The sequence below is a fragment of the Cyanidioschyzon merolae genome, chromosome 11 (assembly GCF_000091205.1).
Source record: "Cyanidioschyzon merolae strain 10D DNA, chromosome 11, complete genome".
NCBI classification, from domain to species: Eukaryota; Rhodophyta; class Bangiophyceae; order Cyanidiales; family Cyanidiaceae; genus Cyanidioschyzon; species Cyanidioschyzon merolae.
In genome coordinates, this window is record NC_010137.1 from 161,778 (window position 1) to 173,635 (window position 11,858).

The following is an 11,858-nucleotide window of genomic DNA, read 5'->3' on the forward strand; positions in this document are numbered from 1 at the left end:
AAAATTTCCGCGGGCAATGAGTATTATAACTAGAAATCACAAAACGGGTTCTGAGTACCCGCTCATGCAAAAAGAGAGACTATTGCTTTGGTGATTCCTCTGCAGTTCTCAGGAATACTGACCAAAAGATTGATATGCCTCTCTGGCTAACCGCGCTTGTTTGTCCTGACAATATTCCCTCCAGAGCAGGAAAAGAATGATTCCCCCGAGTAGGATCATCGCTGAAGCGAGCACAATAATGACACCGATTACGCTGCGAAGATTCCGCTGGGTGTAAAACTCCAGGCGCCACGTATTCGGATTTGAAGGGTCCTGGGGATAGATAATAGCAAAAGAGTTCGGCAGCAGATTTGTCCACGAGCGCTGACTACTACCGGCACCGATCGCAATTTCCTGGACATAATTCAGCATCGTGTTCAAACCAGTGAAACACTGGCATGCCGAAATGAACTGCCGAGAACCCGACTGGGGACACTGCGTGCATGCATAGAGTTGCAACCCGTTGGTCGCTTGGAATGCAACGATCGATGTCGAACCGATGGATTCGGTGAAAGGCCGCGGATTATCGTACGGGGATACCGCCGTTTGGACTGCTGTTTCAAGGAAGTTTCGTGTCTGCGAGATCGTATTCAACCAGAGTTCAATCCCATCTGATGCACTAATCAACAGATCCTGGCGACCATCCTGATCTGTGTCGTATGCTGCGGCAACAACCGGCTCAGACACGTTGTACAAGGCACTGAAGGATTCTTGTGTTTGTAGCTGAAAAGCGAGACTGTTTTTCTGGGCAGTATTCTTGAGAATCACACCAGTGCTGCCGTTCATCACGTACAAATCTGGGAATGCATCGTAGTTGTAATCTACAAGCACCATTTGTGCGCTGGGACGGAGAGGCACATTCGAAGCACCAGACGAACTTGATATAGCAACAGCCACAGAATTCAGAAGATTCGCAGAGCCATGGAAGTTGCAACGTTGACCATAGCCACCATTACCGTGGTTGTTACTCACGAACGACAGCCCCCCATTGCTTGTCAGAGCTAGTATGCTGATCGTGCCTGATCCCGTAAAATCCGCGAACAACAGCTGCTCTACCTGAAGTGAACCTCCAAATGGCGTCCAAACCTTGCTCGGTGTCGTTGACGAGAGAATATCCCCCGTCCCCGGACTGTACCAGACTGCGATTTGTGGGCCTGATCCTGTGGCGGAGGGAGGCCCTTGTGGCGGTCCTTCACGAGAGCGCGGTGGCATCGGATTCGGCTGCAACCGGCTGCTGCCGTTGCCATCACTGCACAAAAGAACAAGATCTGGTAGACAGTCGCCATTCATGTCAACGAAAGCAGTAATGTTTTTCTCGATGGAACACAGAGCCGGAGTCCACTGCGATAATTGGAAGGTCCCTTTGGCTTTGCGTCTGTTCGTCAACACAAGGAAGCTCCCATTCCCCTCAGGAACAAGCACATCAGGAAGAAGGTCTCCGTAGCGGGAAAACAGCATTGCAGTGGAAACATTTGCGTTCACAGCAATGCTCGCGCCGGATGAAAAGTTGCTAGAGTGACTACCGAGCAATAGTGCCGCTGTACCTGCGTTTGTGAAAGCCATGACATCGCTAACGCCATCACCGTTGAAGTCTGCTGTAATGGCATGTGTCACATTCTCTGTCAATAAAACAGGACTCCCGAAACGATATAGATTGTGGTTCCAGAAAGATACGTATAGCCTGCCGGTGGTTGGCTCTATGGCGAGAACGTCGATGTACTCATCCGCGTTCAGATCAGCGAGCTTCAGAGGTTGAAGACGGCCAAGTACGTCTAAGCTCACATAAGCAGTTGCGTTTGAAAATGCAGCACCATTAGGAAAGCTCGGCGGGCCACGGCTGCCACTCGGACCAAGCAGTGAAGCAGTAGTACCCGAAGAAACCCAAAGGAAGCAGACTACCAAGAGCGCACTTGCCAACAAATAGTGTGCCGTCAGCATCCAACTGCGCTCACGTATTTTGGCGCTATGCGGGAGTTCAACACACTAGTGTGTCCCTAGGAGCTCTATGTATTCCTGATATGACGGGCGTCGATTCTCTGCGTGTCTGAACGCGCCCTCACGAACTTTTAAGATGGCCTTCCTCTGCGTGCTGAACGTCGTCGCTCGCAGACAGCCGCGGAATTTTTTGATTGACAAAACGTTTTCATGGGCCAGCTTTCGCCAGTTGTGCGCTTTTTCTTTTCTTTCTTTTTTTGTTTTCTTCTGTGCGCAGTGAAGTATCCATCGATCTGTGCCATAATTCCAAGTTACGTTACCCATCCTTCTTCTCCGATATACTGGTCTTTTCATACGTTCTATCGTGTACCGAGTGCCTGCCATGAGCTCCAGCAATAGCGCATACAGCACCGGTGCTGCCGCTGCACGGAGGCAGAACGGCGTTGCCGTACCACGGGGAGTATCAACTCGAGGCGTGATTCATTCAACGTGGAATCCGGATTCATAATCATTCTGGGAGCCTGCAAGCTCTGCAGACAGAACTACTGCCTGCGGCAGCGCGAAGCGATATGTTAGGAGAGAACTACGACCAGGGTGACGCCCAAACGCAGCATACCCGCTCCTAATCCCAGGATAAAGTGGGTTTCGGACGAGCTGCTCAGACCTCTTGACAGCAACGGGCACTGGGGAGCATGAAGCACGAGTCTTGTAGACTCTTCCGACTCGCGGGACCTTCCGTCTATAAGGTAAACTTTCAACAATATTGAAACCTCTTCCCCCTTTCAACGTTCACCTTAGAGGAGGGAAAGAAATTATTATATCGCTGCTAGTTAGTCTAGAGTCTCTGTTCTTTGTTCTAAGTAGCGCGCTCGGTACGCGCTGCTCCATATCTGAAAGGCATGAGATACAACGAGCTTTTCGCCGTTGAAGGGAAACACGATCCTGACTATTCGTTTACTTGTTGTTCTAACATAAAACTTGTATTTGCATTAAAGTCGTAGCAAACTATAGTTTCCAGTTCAATCGTGTTTCAAAGCTCGAGTTAGTGCATTCAAGTGATTTTTCGCAGATTCTACCAGAAGCGCTCAAAGTGCGTACGTTTTCAAAAAGATAAAAAAGGAAAGTTATTGAAAAGGAATTGGAGGATCCCGGAGACCCAGTATCGCCAGCTGGCGGAAATAAACGACAAACGATGCCGAGCCCGGAAGAAGAGGAGAAGATAAAGAAGGAAAAGGGGAGGCCCGACGCCAAGGGCCGCAAGAAAGACGACAGTACGATGAGACGGTGGTGGAAGCCTGTCTTCTTAAACATGTAAGGGATCCGCACAAGGAAAATTTGCAAGATGCCATAAGAATTCGTGTCCAGTTGTACCCCAGGAGTGTTCGTAAGGTTTCTCTAGGACTGATGCATTTGGTGAACGAGATGTATGGCGACGTGACGGACATCAAAACAGTCGAGGTTCTGGGAGACTTATTCGACAAGCCCTTTATTCGTCACCTGATGGCTGGCACCGGGGAAGCGTCGAGGAGAAATGAACTAGTGCATGCCCTCCAGGAAAACTAAGCCAAACTCCGATTCGACGGTACTCGCACTAGGGTTACTCGGATATTTACATCTACAGAGCGATGAAGTACCTCATGGGCCTGAAGAACCATATGATCGTGAGCCTCAGTCGTTTCGTGATACGCGACGCCTTTGCGCTGTACCCGGGCCTGTCTCGCAAAGGAATATGGGCAATTATCAATGGCATCACTAACGATGGTCAGAACGAAGACGAGATCGAATTTGTCGACAAGAAGACATCAAGCAGGAGAAAGAATGAGGATCCTGCAATCCGTGCGGTTATTCAAGGGCATCGTGCGGTATTGGGGCCGGCGAATCCAGCAGAAAAGATATCAGAGTTGATAAAAGACGAAGAAAGATACCATCGCCTCATCCTTCGGTATTTCGCGTTTTTGGACCGAGAACTCGAACGCAAGGCAGAGATGAAGCTGAGTAGGGGAAAAATGAAGAGTCGGAGAGACGGAAGGCTGCCCTAATCGTTAAGCGCTTCACCGTCGTTTCGCTGTGCAACATCAAGTCATAATTTGTGACTATCGACTCCGGACTCCTCTACGGTATCATGAAGGAGATCAGTCCCGAGTTCAATGTTAGCAGGGAGGAGTTTACCGGTGAAAACAGGGAGACGCACTGGAAGAACATCTTCAGTTTCAAACGTCTGAACGTGAGCAAGCAGAAGTTCTTCACTGGGATGATCGAAACCGATGGAGTAGCCATGTGTGTAAACTATCGGCGCTAGAGGACAGATCATCCATTTCCGCCCCCGGTTTCGCCCGTGACGAAGGAAGAAGAAAAGAAGGAGGCGGATCCTGCGATGCAGAAAGTGCAGGATAACGACTTTTTGGTTGGCGCTCACCCCGGAAACACAAATATCATAACCATCGCTGTACCCAGGCGTGCGGAGGATGGTACTGACGGTAACTTGCTTCAGAAAGACATGCGTTTTTTGAGGTTCTCGAGAGCAAGATTCTATCGAGAATCGGGAATCATGAATGCAACGAAGAAAATTGAGACATGGAATGCAGGAATGAAGGATCACGTAGAAGCTTTGAGCGAGGTGACGAGCCGCGGAGCGGACTTTACAGCTTTTCTGAAATTCATGGAAGTTCGTGTTGCCCATTGGGATGCGCTGCCGGAGAAGTATACCAAGCCCCGGTGGGCTCGTCTGCGAATGAATCTGTATTGTGGTAAGCAGCGGGCGTTCGCGAATTTTTTCAATCAGCTGAGTGCCCTGAAGGAGGACGAGAGCCAAAGGCTCGTAGTGGCGTATGGAGCAGTGCGATGGAAGACCCAAAGAGGGTGTACACCAGTTCCAACGACAAGATCGTACAAGGAGTGCGCAAGGCGTTTCGTCACGATACCTATAGATGAGTTCCGAACATCGTACACACACCATGAACTGGGGTGCACACTTCAGAGGGTCGAGATGGAAAAGTGCCAGAGGAGTCCTGAAGATATAAAAAAGTACGGACCGCTGACGGAGGAGCTAATGGAAAGGAGAGCGAAAGTTCGAGGATTGCTTGCATTAGTAAGTACAACCATTAATGGCAAGAATCGTTTCGAGTTTGTGAATCGAGACTCTAACGCCGCTATCAATATATGGAAATGTGCTGTGATGGATCCAAAACCTACGGAGTAGACAAGAGGGGACTTTATTAGACAACCTCTCAAAGTGGATATATATGAAACAAAGTTGGAATCAGTAGTGGATGGCCGATCGAAAAGGACGGGAGGCATCTGCACCTCGGTTGCACACGTCTTGTCTAGGGCGGGTTTCTCGCCACTGCTGTGCACCGCTGGCGTCGTTCGACTTTCGAACGGCGTTGTTGGTGTGCGGTTTTATAAAGTTAACGTAACTGCTATCACTACAGGGAGTTGAACTGCCCGGGAACCTTAACTTGTTGCAATGACTCCGCCGTTCTTCTGCCACACCTTCTGTTCAGCGGGGGCGTTTGTCCCGGTGAACGTAAGCCACTTTCGTGCTCAGTTGAGAAAGCAGGAGACTTGTGAGGAACTTGCTTCGAGGGACGCTTGGGGTCGCTCCAGAAGCAGGGGGAACTGTTTGCATGGTAAGAACTTGCCGAGCAGGCACCGGCAAGCGTTGCTTTTACTTGGAACGGCGACTGCAGGCTCCAGTGCAGAGGTTCGACACGGCTCGCCAAAGTCGCGAACCACCGAGGCAGTTGAGTTCCTTCTCGCTAAGAGGGCCTCCATAGACGCCGCTCTTAATGACGCCGTGCAAGCAACCTCCGTTATGAATGCCCGCCTAGCGGAGGCGATGCGTTACTCTTTGCTCGCCGGAGGGAAACGTGTACGGCCGGCACTCGTCTTAGCTGCGTGCAGAATGTTTGGAGGTGTCGATGAACAGGCGATGCCCACGGCCGTCGCAGTGGAGATGGTTCATACAATGAGCCTCATTCATGACGATCTCCCGGCGATGGATAATGATGATTTCCGGCGCGGACGTCCAACAAACCACAAGGTTTACGGTGAGGAAGTAGCCATCCTTGCTGGGGACGCGTTACTTAGCGAGGCGTTCTCGCAGATCGCAGAGAAAACTCCAGCAACCCTTGTACCACCGAGTCGCACGCTTGAGGTCATTAGACGCCTCGGAAACTGTGTCGGCTTACATGGCTTGGCAGCCGGACAAGCGCTTGATCTTGAGGCGGAGGGAAAACCAGCAGATGAGATCAGCCTACGCATGCTGGAAACGATCCATCTGTACAAAACCGCCGCATTGTTGCGCTTTTCCATCACCGCGGGAGCGATTCTAGCAGGTGCCTCAGTAGATGACATTGATTGTATGGAAAGCTTTGCGAACAAAATTGGTCTTGCTTTTCAAGTTGCGGATGATGTCCTGGATGTGACCGCGACGACCGAGACACTTGGCAAGACTGCCGGAAAAGATGTTGCGGCCGAGAAGGCGACGTTTCCGCGCATACTTGGTCTTGAAGAAAGCCGAAAGTATGCTGAAGACTTGGTCAAGGAGGCGAAGGGAGAACTCGCCAAGTACGGCGACCGGGCATCATTGCTCTTGGGTTTTGCGGATTTCATCATTCAGCGCGCGAGCTAGGTTTGTCTGCTACATGTTTCATGCAGACAAGACAGACAGTTTAGTGCTCAAAGGGAGCTGTGGAGGATAGCTTTCGTCAACACACAGGCGGGAGCGCAGGTAACCGTCGTAAAGACAACTTTCTTGTGAAAAGCACCTGTTTGGGCCGTGTGTAACATGTACGTTTCCAGTTGTTGCATAGGGAGTCGCTGTGAACTGCCCCTTGCGCCGACGAACGTCCAGGTGAGGCAAACCCGTCATGTAACTGGACGTCGACCGCCGCGGCAGCGCATCCAACATCGCGATGAAAGTCTGGGACAGACTCGGCAAACGTAGACTTCCAGGATCTGCCTACAATCATGCATTAAAACTGGCCTAGAGCAGAAGGCATGTAGCGAAGCCCGGAGAAGAGTCGTGTTTCCTTGGATGGCTACAGAAAGCGCCAACATATTCGAGCGATTCAAGTTCCGGAAATCAATCTTCCAGCATTCCGGGCCGCGCGCACAGTCGGCATAACGCTTTTTGGGGTTTAGGGCCGTTTACATGAACCAGGATTGCTCGACTGCGTGATTAACATTGGCGCATAAGGAGGCACACATTATATCTCACGAAGAGCGGTTAAAAATTATTTTCTTGTGAGGAAATTTAAAAAAGTCTACAGGATCCAGGACACCGGCTTGCGTGATACTTATCGGCATCTGGATCAGCATCCATCTTTCCGCTCACGGCATGGCTTTTAGCGCATCGAATGCGTCGGTAGGAATATGGAGCAGGAACGAGTCTAAGACTGTATAGAATTAAAAGGAACGAGTCATCTTAGCTTACTCGGGCGTGCACACTACACCAGTGTCAGCATAAAATGGAGCAGTGCCTAGAATGTGGGCGTAGACCGCTAAACTTTGGATCTCTTTCAATTATAATCAACAACGGCCTTGGCGGGCTATTTCTGCGGCTTATTTCAGTTTCTTTTGTTTATCCTCGGCCTTCAAAATGCTGGTCTCTCTTGATACTCGTTCTCCGTTGTCTGCAGTTATGGTCCATGGACTGGAGCTGTCGAGTTCGGATTACGCTGTTTTCGGTTGTTGTCGACGCATTCCATGTACAGGAGGAAGTCGCGATCCAACTTTTCCTTCGCATTATCATCTTCTTCATGTACAGCCTCTGTGCGCCGTTTGCAACGGTATCACTTGAATCTGGTATCGTGTTCCTCTGGGTCCTTCACACCTACCCCCCCCCCCCCCCATTTTTTATCCAAAGGCCTGCGGAGCGTGAATGCTTGCATCATCGCTTATCACAATGCCATTGGCTACAACAGTGGGTACCTCACGATATCCTCAGTTTCCGCACTCGGTGCGGTACTCCTGGATCAAGGGCGTCTTCTGGGCGACTCCCTCAGCGAGTATTTTGTCCATCTTACATAAAAGTGCACACTGCCCCATTCAATGACAAATTGCGGTATATAATGTTGACCATGATCGAACAAGTGCTCAAACGTAAATCCAGGCTGGAGATCAAGCCGAGAACTTTTGATCCGTGTACGCTCGCTTGGTGCGAAGCGGTGACCACTGTTCATGAGAAGCGATCTCTGGTATCGCAATATTCCAAATTTGAGACCTTTCTCTATGTAAACAGAAGGGAAGAATGCCTCTGAGAGCATATCATATGCGAGGCATAACGTGAGAAATTCAGTGAACCTTCGGCATGTGCGTGTGTAAAAACTTTCAAAGGACAAGCCGACTTATTTTTCTCATGAATCTAGCTGCGGGAATCTCTGCGCGTATGAGCTGCCTTGAAATAGCTAGCTCGAAAACGAAAATAAAACTCATGATTTGAGCATGATATGCTTAAGTGAAGGAGAAGATTATATGCGTTTTGATATGAAATGAATGATGGTATCGGTTATTTTACGAACCCTTGTGCGAGGGCGTCGCGAAATATCTTGATTCCACAGACGTAGAGCATTCCAGCCGCAGAGGCTTAAAGAAGTCACTACGAAGTAACATCCCGGAATCCTCAAATTACTTATACATCGGTAAGCCCTTATTGCTGCAGTTCGAATGTGGAGAACGCACATCTAAGAGAATTATTAAGAATAAATAAGCAGGGGCAGAGCGCAGTACAGCGTTTTACGTGAATCTGACTTGCTGCTCACGCGTAGCGTTCAAGGCTCAGCGAGCAGCAACGTCCGAGCTTGAGCTTCATGAGAGAACCTCCGGTGGTTGCTCGCGATGGCAGTCTGTTCGATCCCAACAAAGAGCAAGAACGGGTGCGCATTCGGAAAACTTTGCACAGGATCGACGAAGTCTCGTTTGAAGTTTCAGGAGTGGACGCTCCGTTCTTAAACGCCTTGCGGCGCGTTCTACTTGCGGAGGTGCCGACAATGGCTATAGAATACGTTACAGTTAACGAAAACTCTACTGTCATGAACGACGAGTTCCTAGCCCACAGATTAGGCCTTGTTCCTGTGCTCGCTGACCCGCGGCGCTTCGAGTTTCGACGGGAGTCAGACGAACCAAGCGCGCAAAATACGATTTGCTTTCGCCTTCGAGTACCACCAGTGAATCGAAAGGCCCATCCAGAGTGGAACTTGAGTGACGGGGCAGTTTTCGCGGGGGACGATGCAGTTCCCTCTATTCCAGTCTACAGCGATGACATCATCTGGGAGCAGCTGCAAACTAGAGTTGGAGAGTCGTGTCTTTCATCGACAGAAGGCGCCTCGCCTCATCGTTCTTCGAGTGACGCTCAGCAGCAAGCGGAAGCAACCGATGGGCTTGCTTCAGCTGCAGACAGCACAGCAGCTGTTGAGCCCGTTCAGGTACAACGAGGAATTCTGCTCACCAAAATGCTCAGGGGGCAACGGCTCGACATAAGAATGGAGGCTGTGAAAGGTCTGGGGCATGACCACGCGAAGTGGTCACCTGTCGCTACTGCATATTATAAAATGGTCCCTCGAGTACACCTTAAGGGTGAATTGAAAGGCGAACTTGCCGAAACAATTCGTGGCGCATGCGCAGTACACGTTTTTGACATCGAGGAATCTGCGGGTACCCTCAAAGTTGAGGACGAATCACGATGCACTCTCTGCGGGGAATGTGTACGCATTCTTGAAGACAAACCTCAGCTCTTGGACTCAGAACGTCCAGACAATTACTCGAAGTTTATGCAACCGATGGAAACGGACCTGCGAAAGGTTTACGAAAACGATTTCGTTAGTGTGTGCCAACAGACGGATCGCTTCGTATTCTTTATCGAGTCTGTTGGGCAGTATCGGGCGGACGTACTTTTCGGTGAAGCGCTTGCAATATTTCACTCCAAATGCACCAAGATTTTGGAAGCTTTACAGAACGAGTGAGGGTCCGGTATATGCTGATTGTTTGAGGCGATTTTTGGAGTAACGAAACCAGCCTTGTCGGAACGGATCGTATCCGAGAGGAGCTGCTGCGCGAGGGCTCAAACGATGCATACAGGTTCCTGTAGATGGTACATTTGCGCAGTGAACACCGTTTTCCTGGGGCGCATGTACGCCTGCAGAAGATCCACTTGAAAAATCAGAAGTTATGTACGCGAAGAGCTAACATGCGGAAGAGCAGTTCCGTTGTTTCTCAACCTCTGTGCGTCTGGGACATGCGAACGTTAAACTTACTGAGCTTGCGTAAAGTGCCGCATGAAGAGCTGCGAAAATGACAAGACCATGCATACTGTCGTGAGCGCGGTGGACGCGATTGGCCACCTCTGGACAATCTGTAGCGGAGTTGGGTGCGCTATCCTGCACTTGTATGGATTAGCACAGCGAACTTGGTGAAAAGGTGTTGTTCTTCAGTGGAAAGGCAGCCGCTTTACGCTCGCGCAGGGAATTCATCGACGAATCGTGGATGCGGTTCATGTGGTGAAAAGTTCCCGCCGAGAGTGGGAAATGATGATACTTTATGTTTTCGCGGAAGCTCCATCGAAGGAGAGAGGATTCATGCAGCAGTCGATCATCGATCGAGATCACACAACAGGCATTTGGAGATCGCTTAAAACTACTCAATATGGTTAACGGCACCAGAGTTTTCCAAAAATGTGCGAGCAAGAAGCAGCGTGATCCTGAAAGGGATAAGAGTAAAAGCCTTTGTGCCGAGCTTCAGGGTGCACTGGAAGCGATCCACATCGGTTGCATGGCATGTTGTTTAGGAGTTCAGCATCGAGCTCACTGCTACCGGCGACAACTCAGGCTGGATTTGTACTCAAGAGCCGTCCATAATGTAAACGCTCAATGGAGCGAAACTGTCTCACAACCATAGTGTAAATTAATACCTACCCACAGACGCCACGCAGCCTTTTTGACCAGCCGTATGCTATCTGTTACAGCTGCTGCTTGTACATCTCCAGCCTGAGAGGCTGCCCCACAAAGTTCGATAGTGTCTGATCCTTGGATCTCGTCTTCAGCAATCCACATCGTCTGATGTTGACGGCGGTGTTGAAGTCTCGGTTTTACGGACTACATGCGTTTATTGCATCTGGTTGAGCTCATCAATGCAAGGATTCCCAGAACTCGCACCCTCTGGCCCACAGCAGCCTCTTCGTCGTCCCGTCGGGCATACACCTTTTTTTCTATGTCCCTTCTTTTTCGCATTCTTCTTTTTCACTTGCTTTTCGTCGTTAACTGGTCGGCAAGCTGCGGATGTTTTCACATTTTCCGGCAGCCGGCAATGGCGGAGCTCTAGGATGCCTCACTTCAATGCCAGTACCTTTCCCCTGGATTTTTTATTTCCTCAAATGAAAGCAGTTCTTTACGACCTTAAACGAGAGAGTTTCCAGAGGGAGACGGAATTGCAGAAGAAAGACGAAATGTGTTCCAGTCTGCCACCGTATACTGACCGCTTCAGCGATTCGCTCTGGAAAGCGACTGTTAAGTTTTGCGACAAAAGACCCTTCTTCGATATGGTCAAATCGTCGAGTCCACGCAGGAATGAAAAGCAGTTCTCCCCCAGTAGAATCCGCAAATGCTCAAACGCAAGAGGAACCGTGAAATGCAGCGTTGTCCGATAGACGGACGTCGCCAGACGGCAGCGGAAAGTGTTTAGTTATTCGAAGATGTGGTTGGTACTGCTGGATGAGCCTTCTCTATGAGTGAAACTGATGCCACCAAATGAATCCACTGCAGCGAGAACCGATGATGGCGCCCTTTTCTTAGAGTTCAGTCGAACATTCAACGGGCTACCGCTCCGCGAATTCCCATACATGCTCCGAAATTTTCGTCCGAAACACTCCTCATAGACTGAAAAAAAAC

General features: G+C 49.9%; 3 protein-coding genes across 3 annotated transcripts, besides 1 other annotated feature; 2 read left to right on the plus strand and 1 right to left on the minus strand.

The window, feature by feature from the left end:
* Window positions 1-108: 108 nt before the first annotated feature.
* Window positions 109-1,977, minus strand: CYME_CMK056C (hypothetical protein; the record flags this gene model as incomplete). Its single annotated transcript, XM_005536429.1, has 1 exon — window positions 109-1,977. One exon carries the CDS (start codon window positions 1,975-1,977, stop codon window positions 109-111), a length of 1,869 nt encoding a protein of 622 aa, XP_005536486.1.
* A 266-nt stretch (window positions 1,978-2,243) lies between these two features.
* Window positions 2,244-5,372: a sequence feature (repetitive element).
* Window positions 5,373-5,440: 68 nt separating this feature from the next.
* CYME_CMK058C (geranylgeranyl diphosphate synthase, chloroplast precursor) lies at window positions 5,441-6,607 on the plus strand (the record flags this gene model as incomplete). Its single annotated transcript, XM_005536430.1, has 1 exon — window positions 5,441-6,607. One exon carries the CDS (start codon window positions 5,441-5,443, stop codon window positions 6,605-6,607), a length of 1,167 nt encoding a protein of 388 aa, XP_005536487.1.
* Window positions 6,608-8,786: 2,179 nt separating this feature from the next.
* Window positions 8,787-9,938, plus strand: CYME_CMK059C (RNA polymerase I, III common subunit; the record flags this gene model as incomplete). The annotated part of the gene is made up of 1 exon (XM_005536431.1): window positions 8,787-9,938. The coding sequence occupies one exon, from the start codon at window positions 8,787-8,789 to the stop codon at window positions 9,936-9,938; it is 1,152 nt and encodes a 383-aa protein (XP_005536488.1).
* Window positions 9,939-11,858: the final 1,920 nt, after the last annotated feature.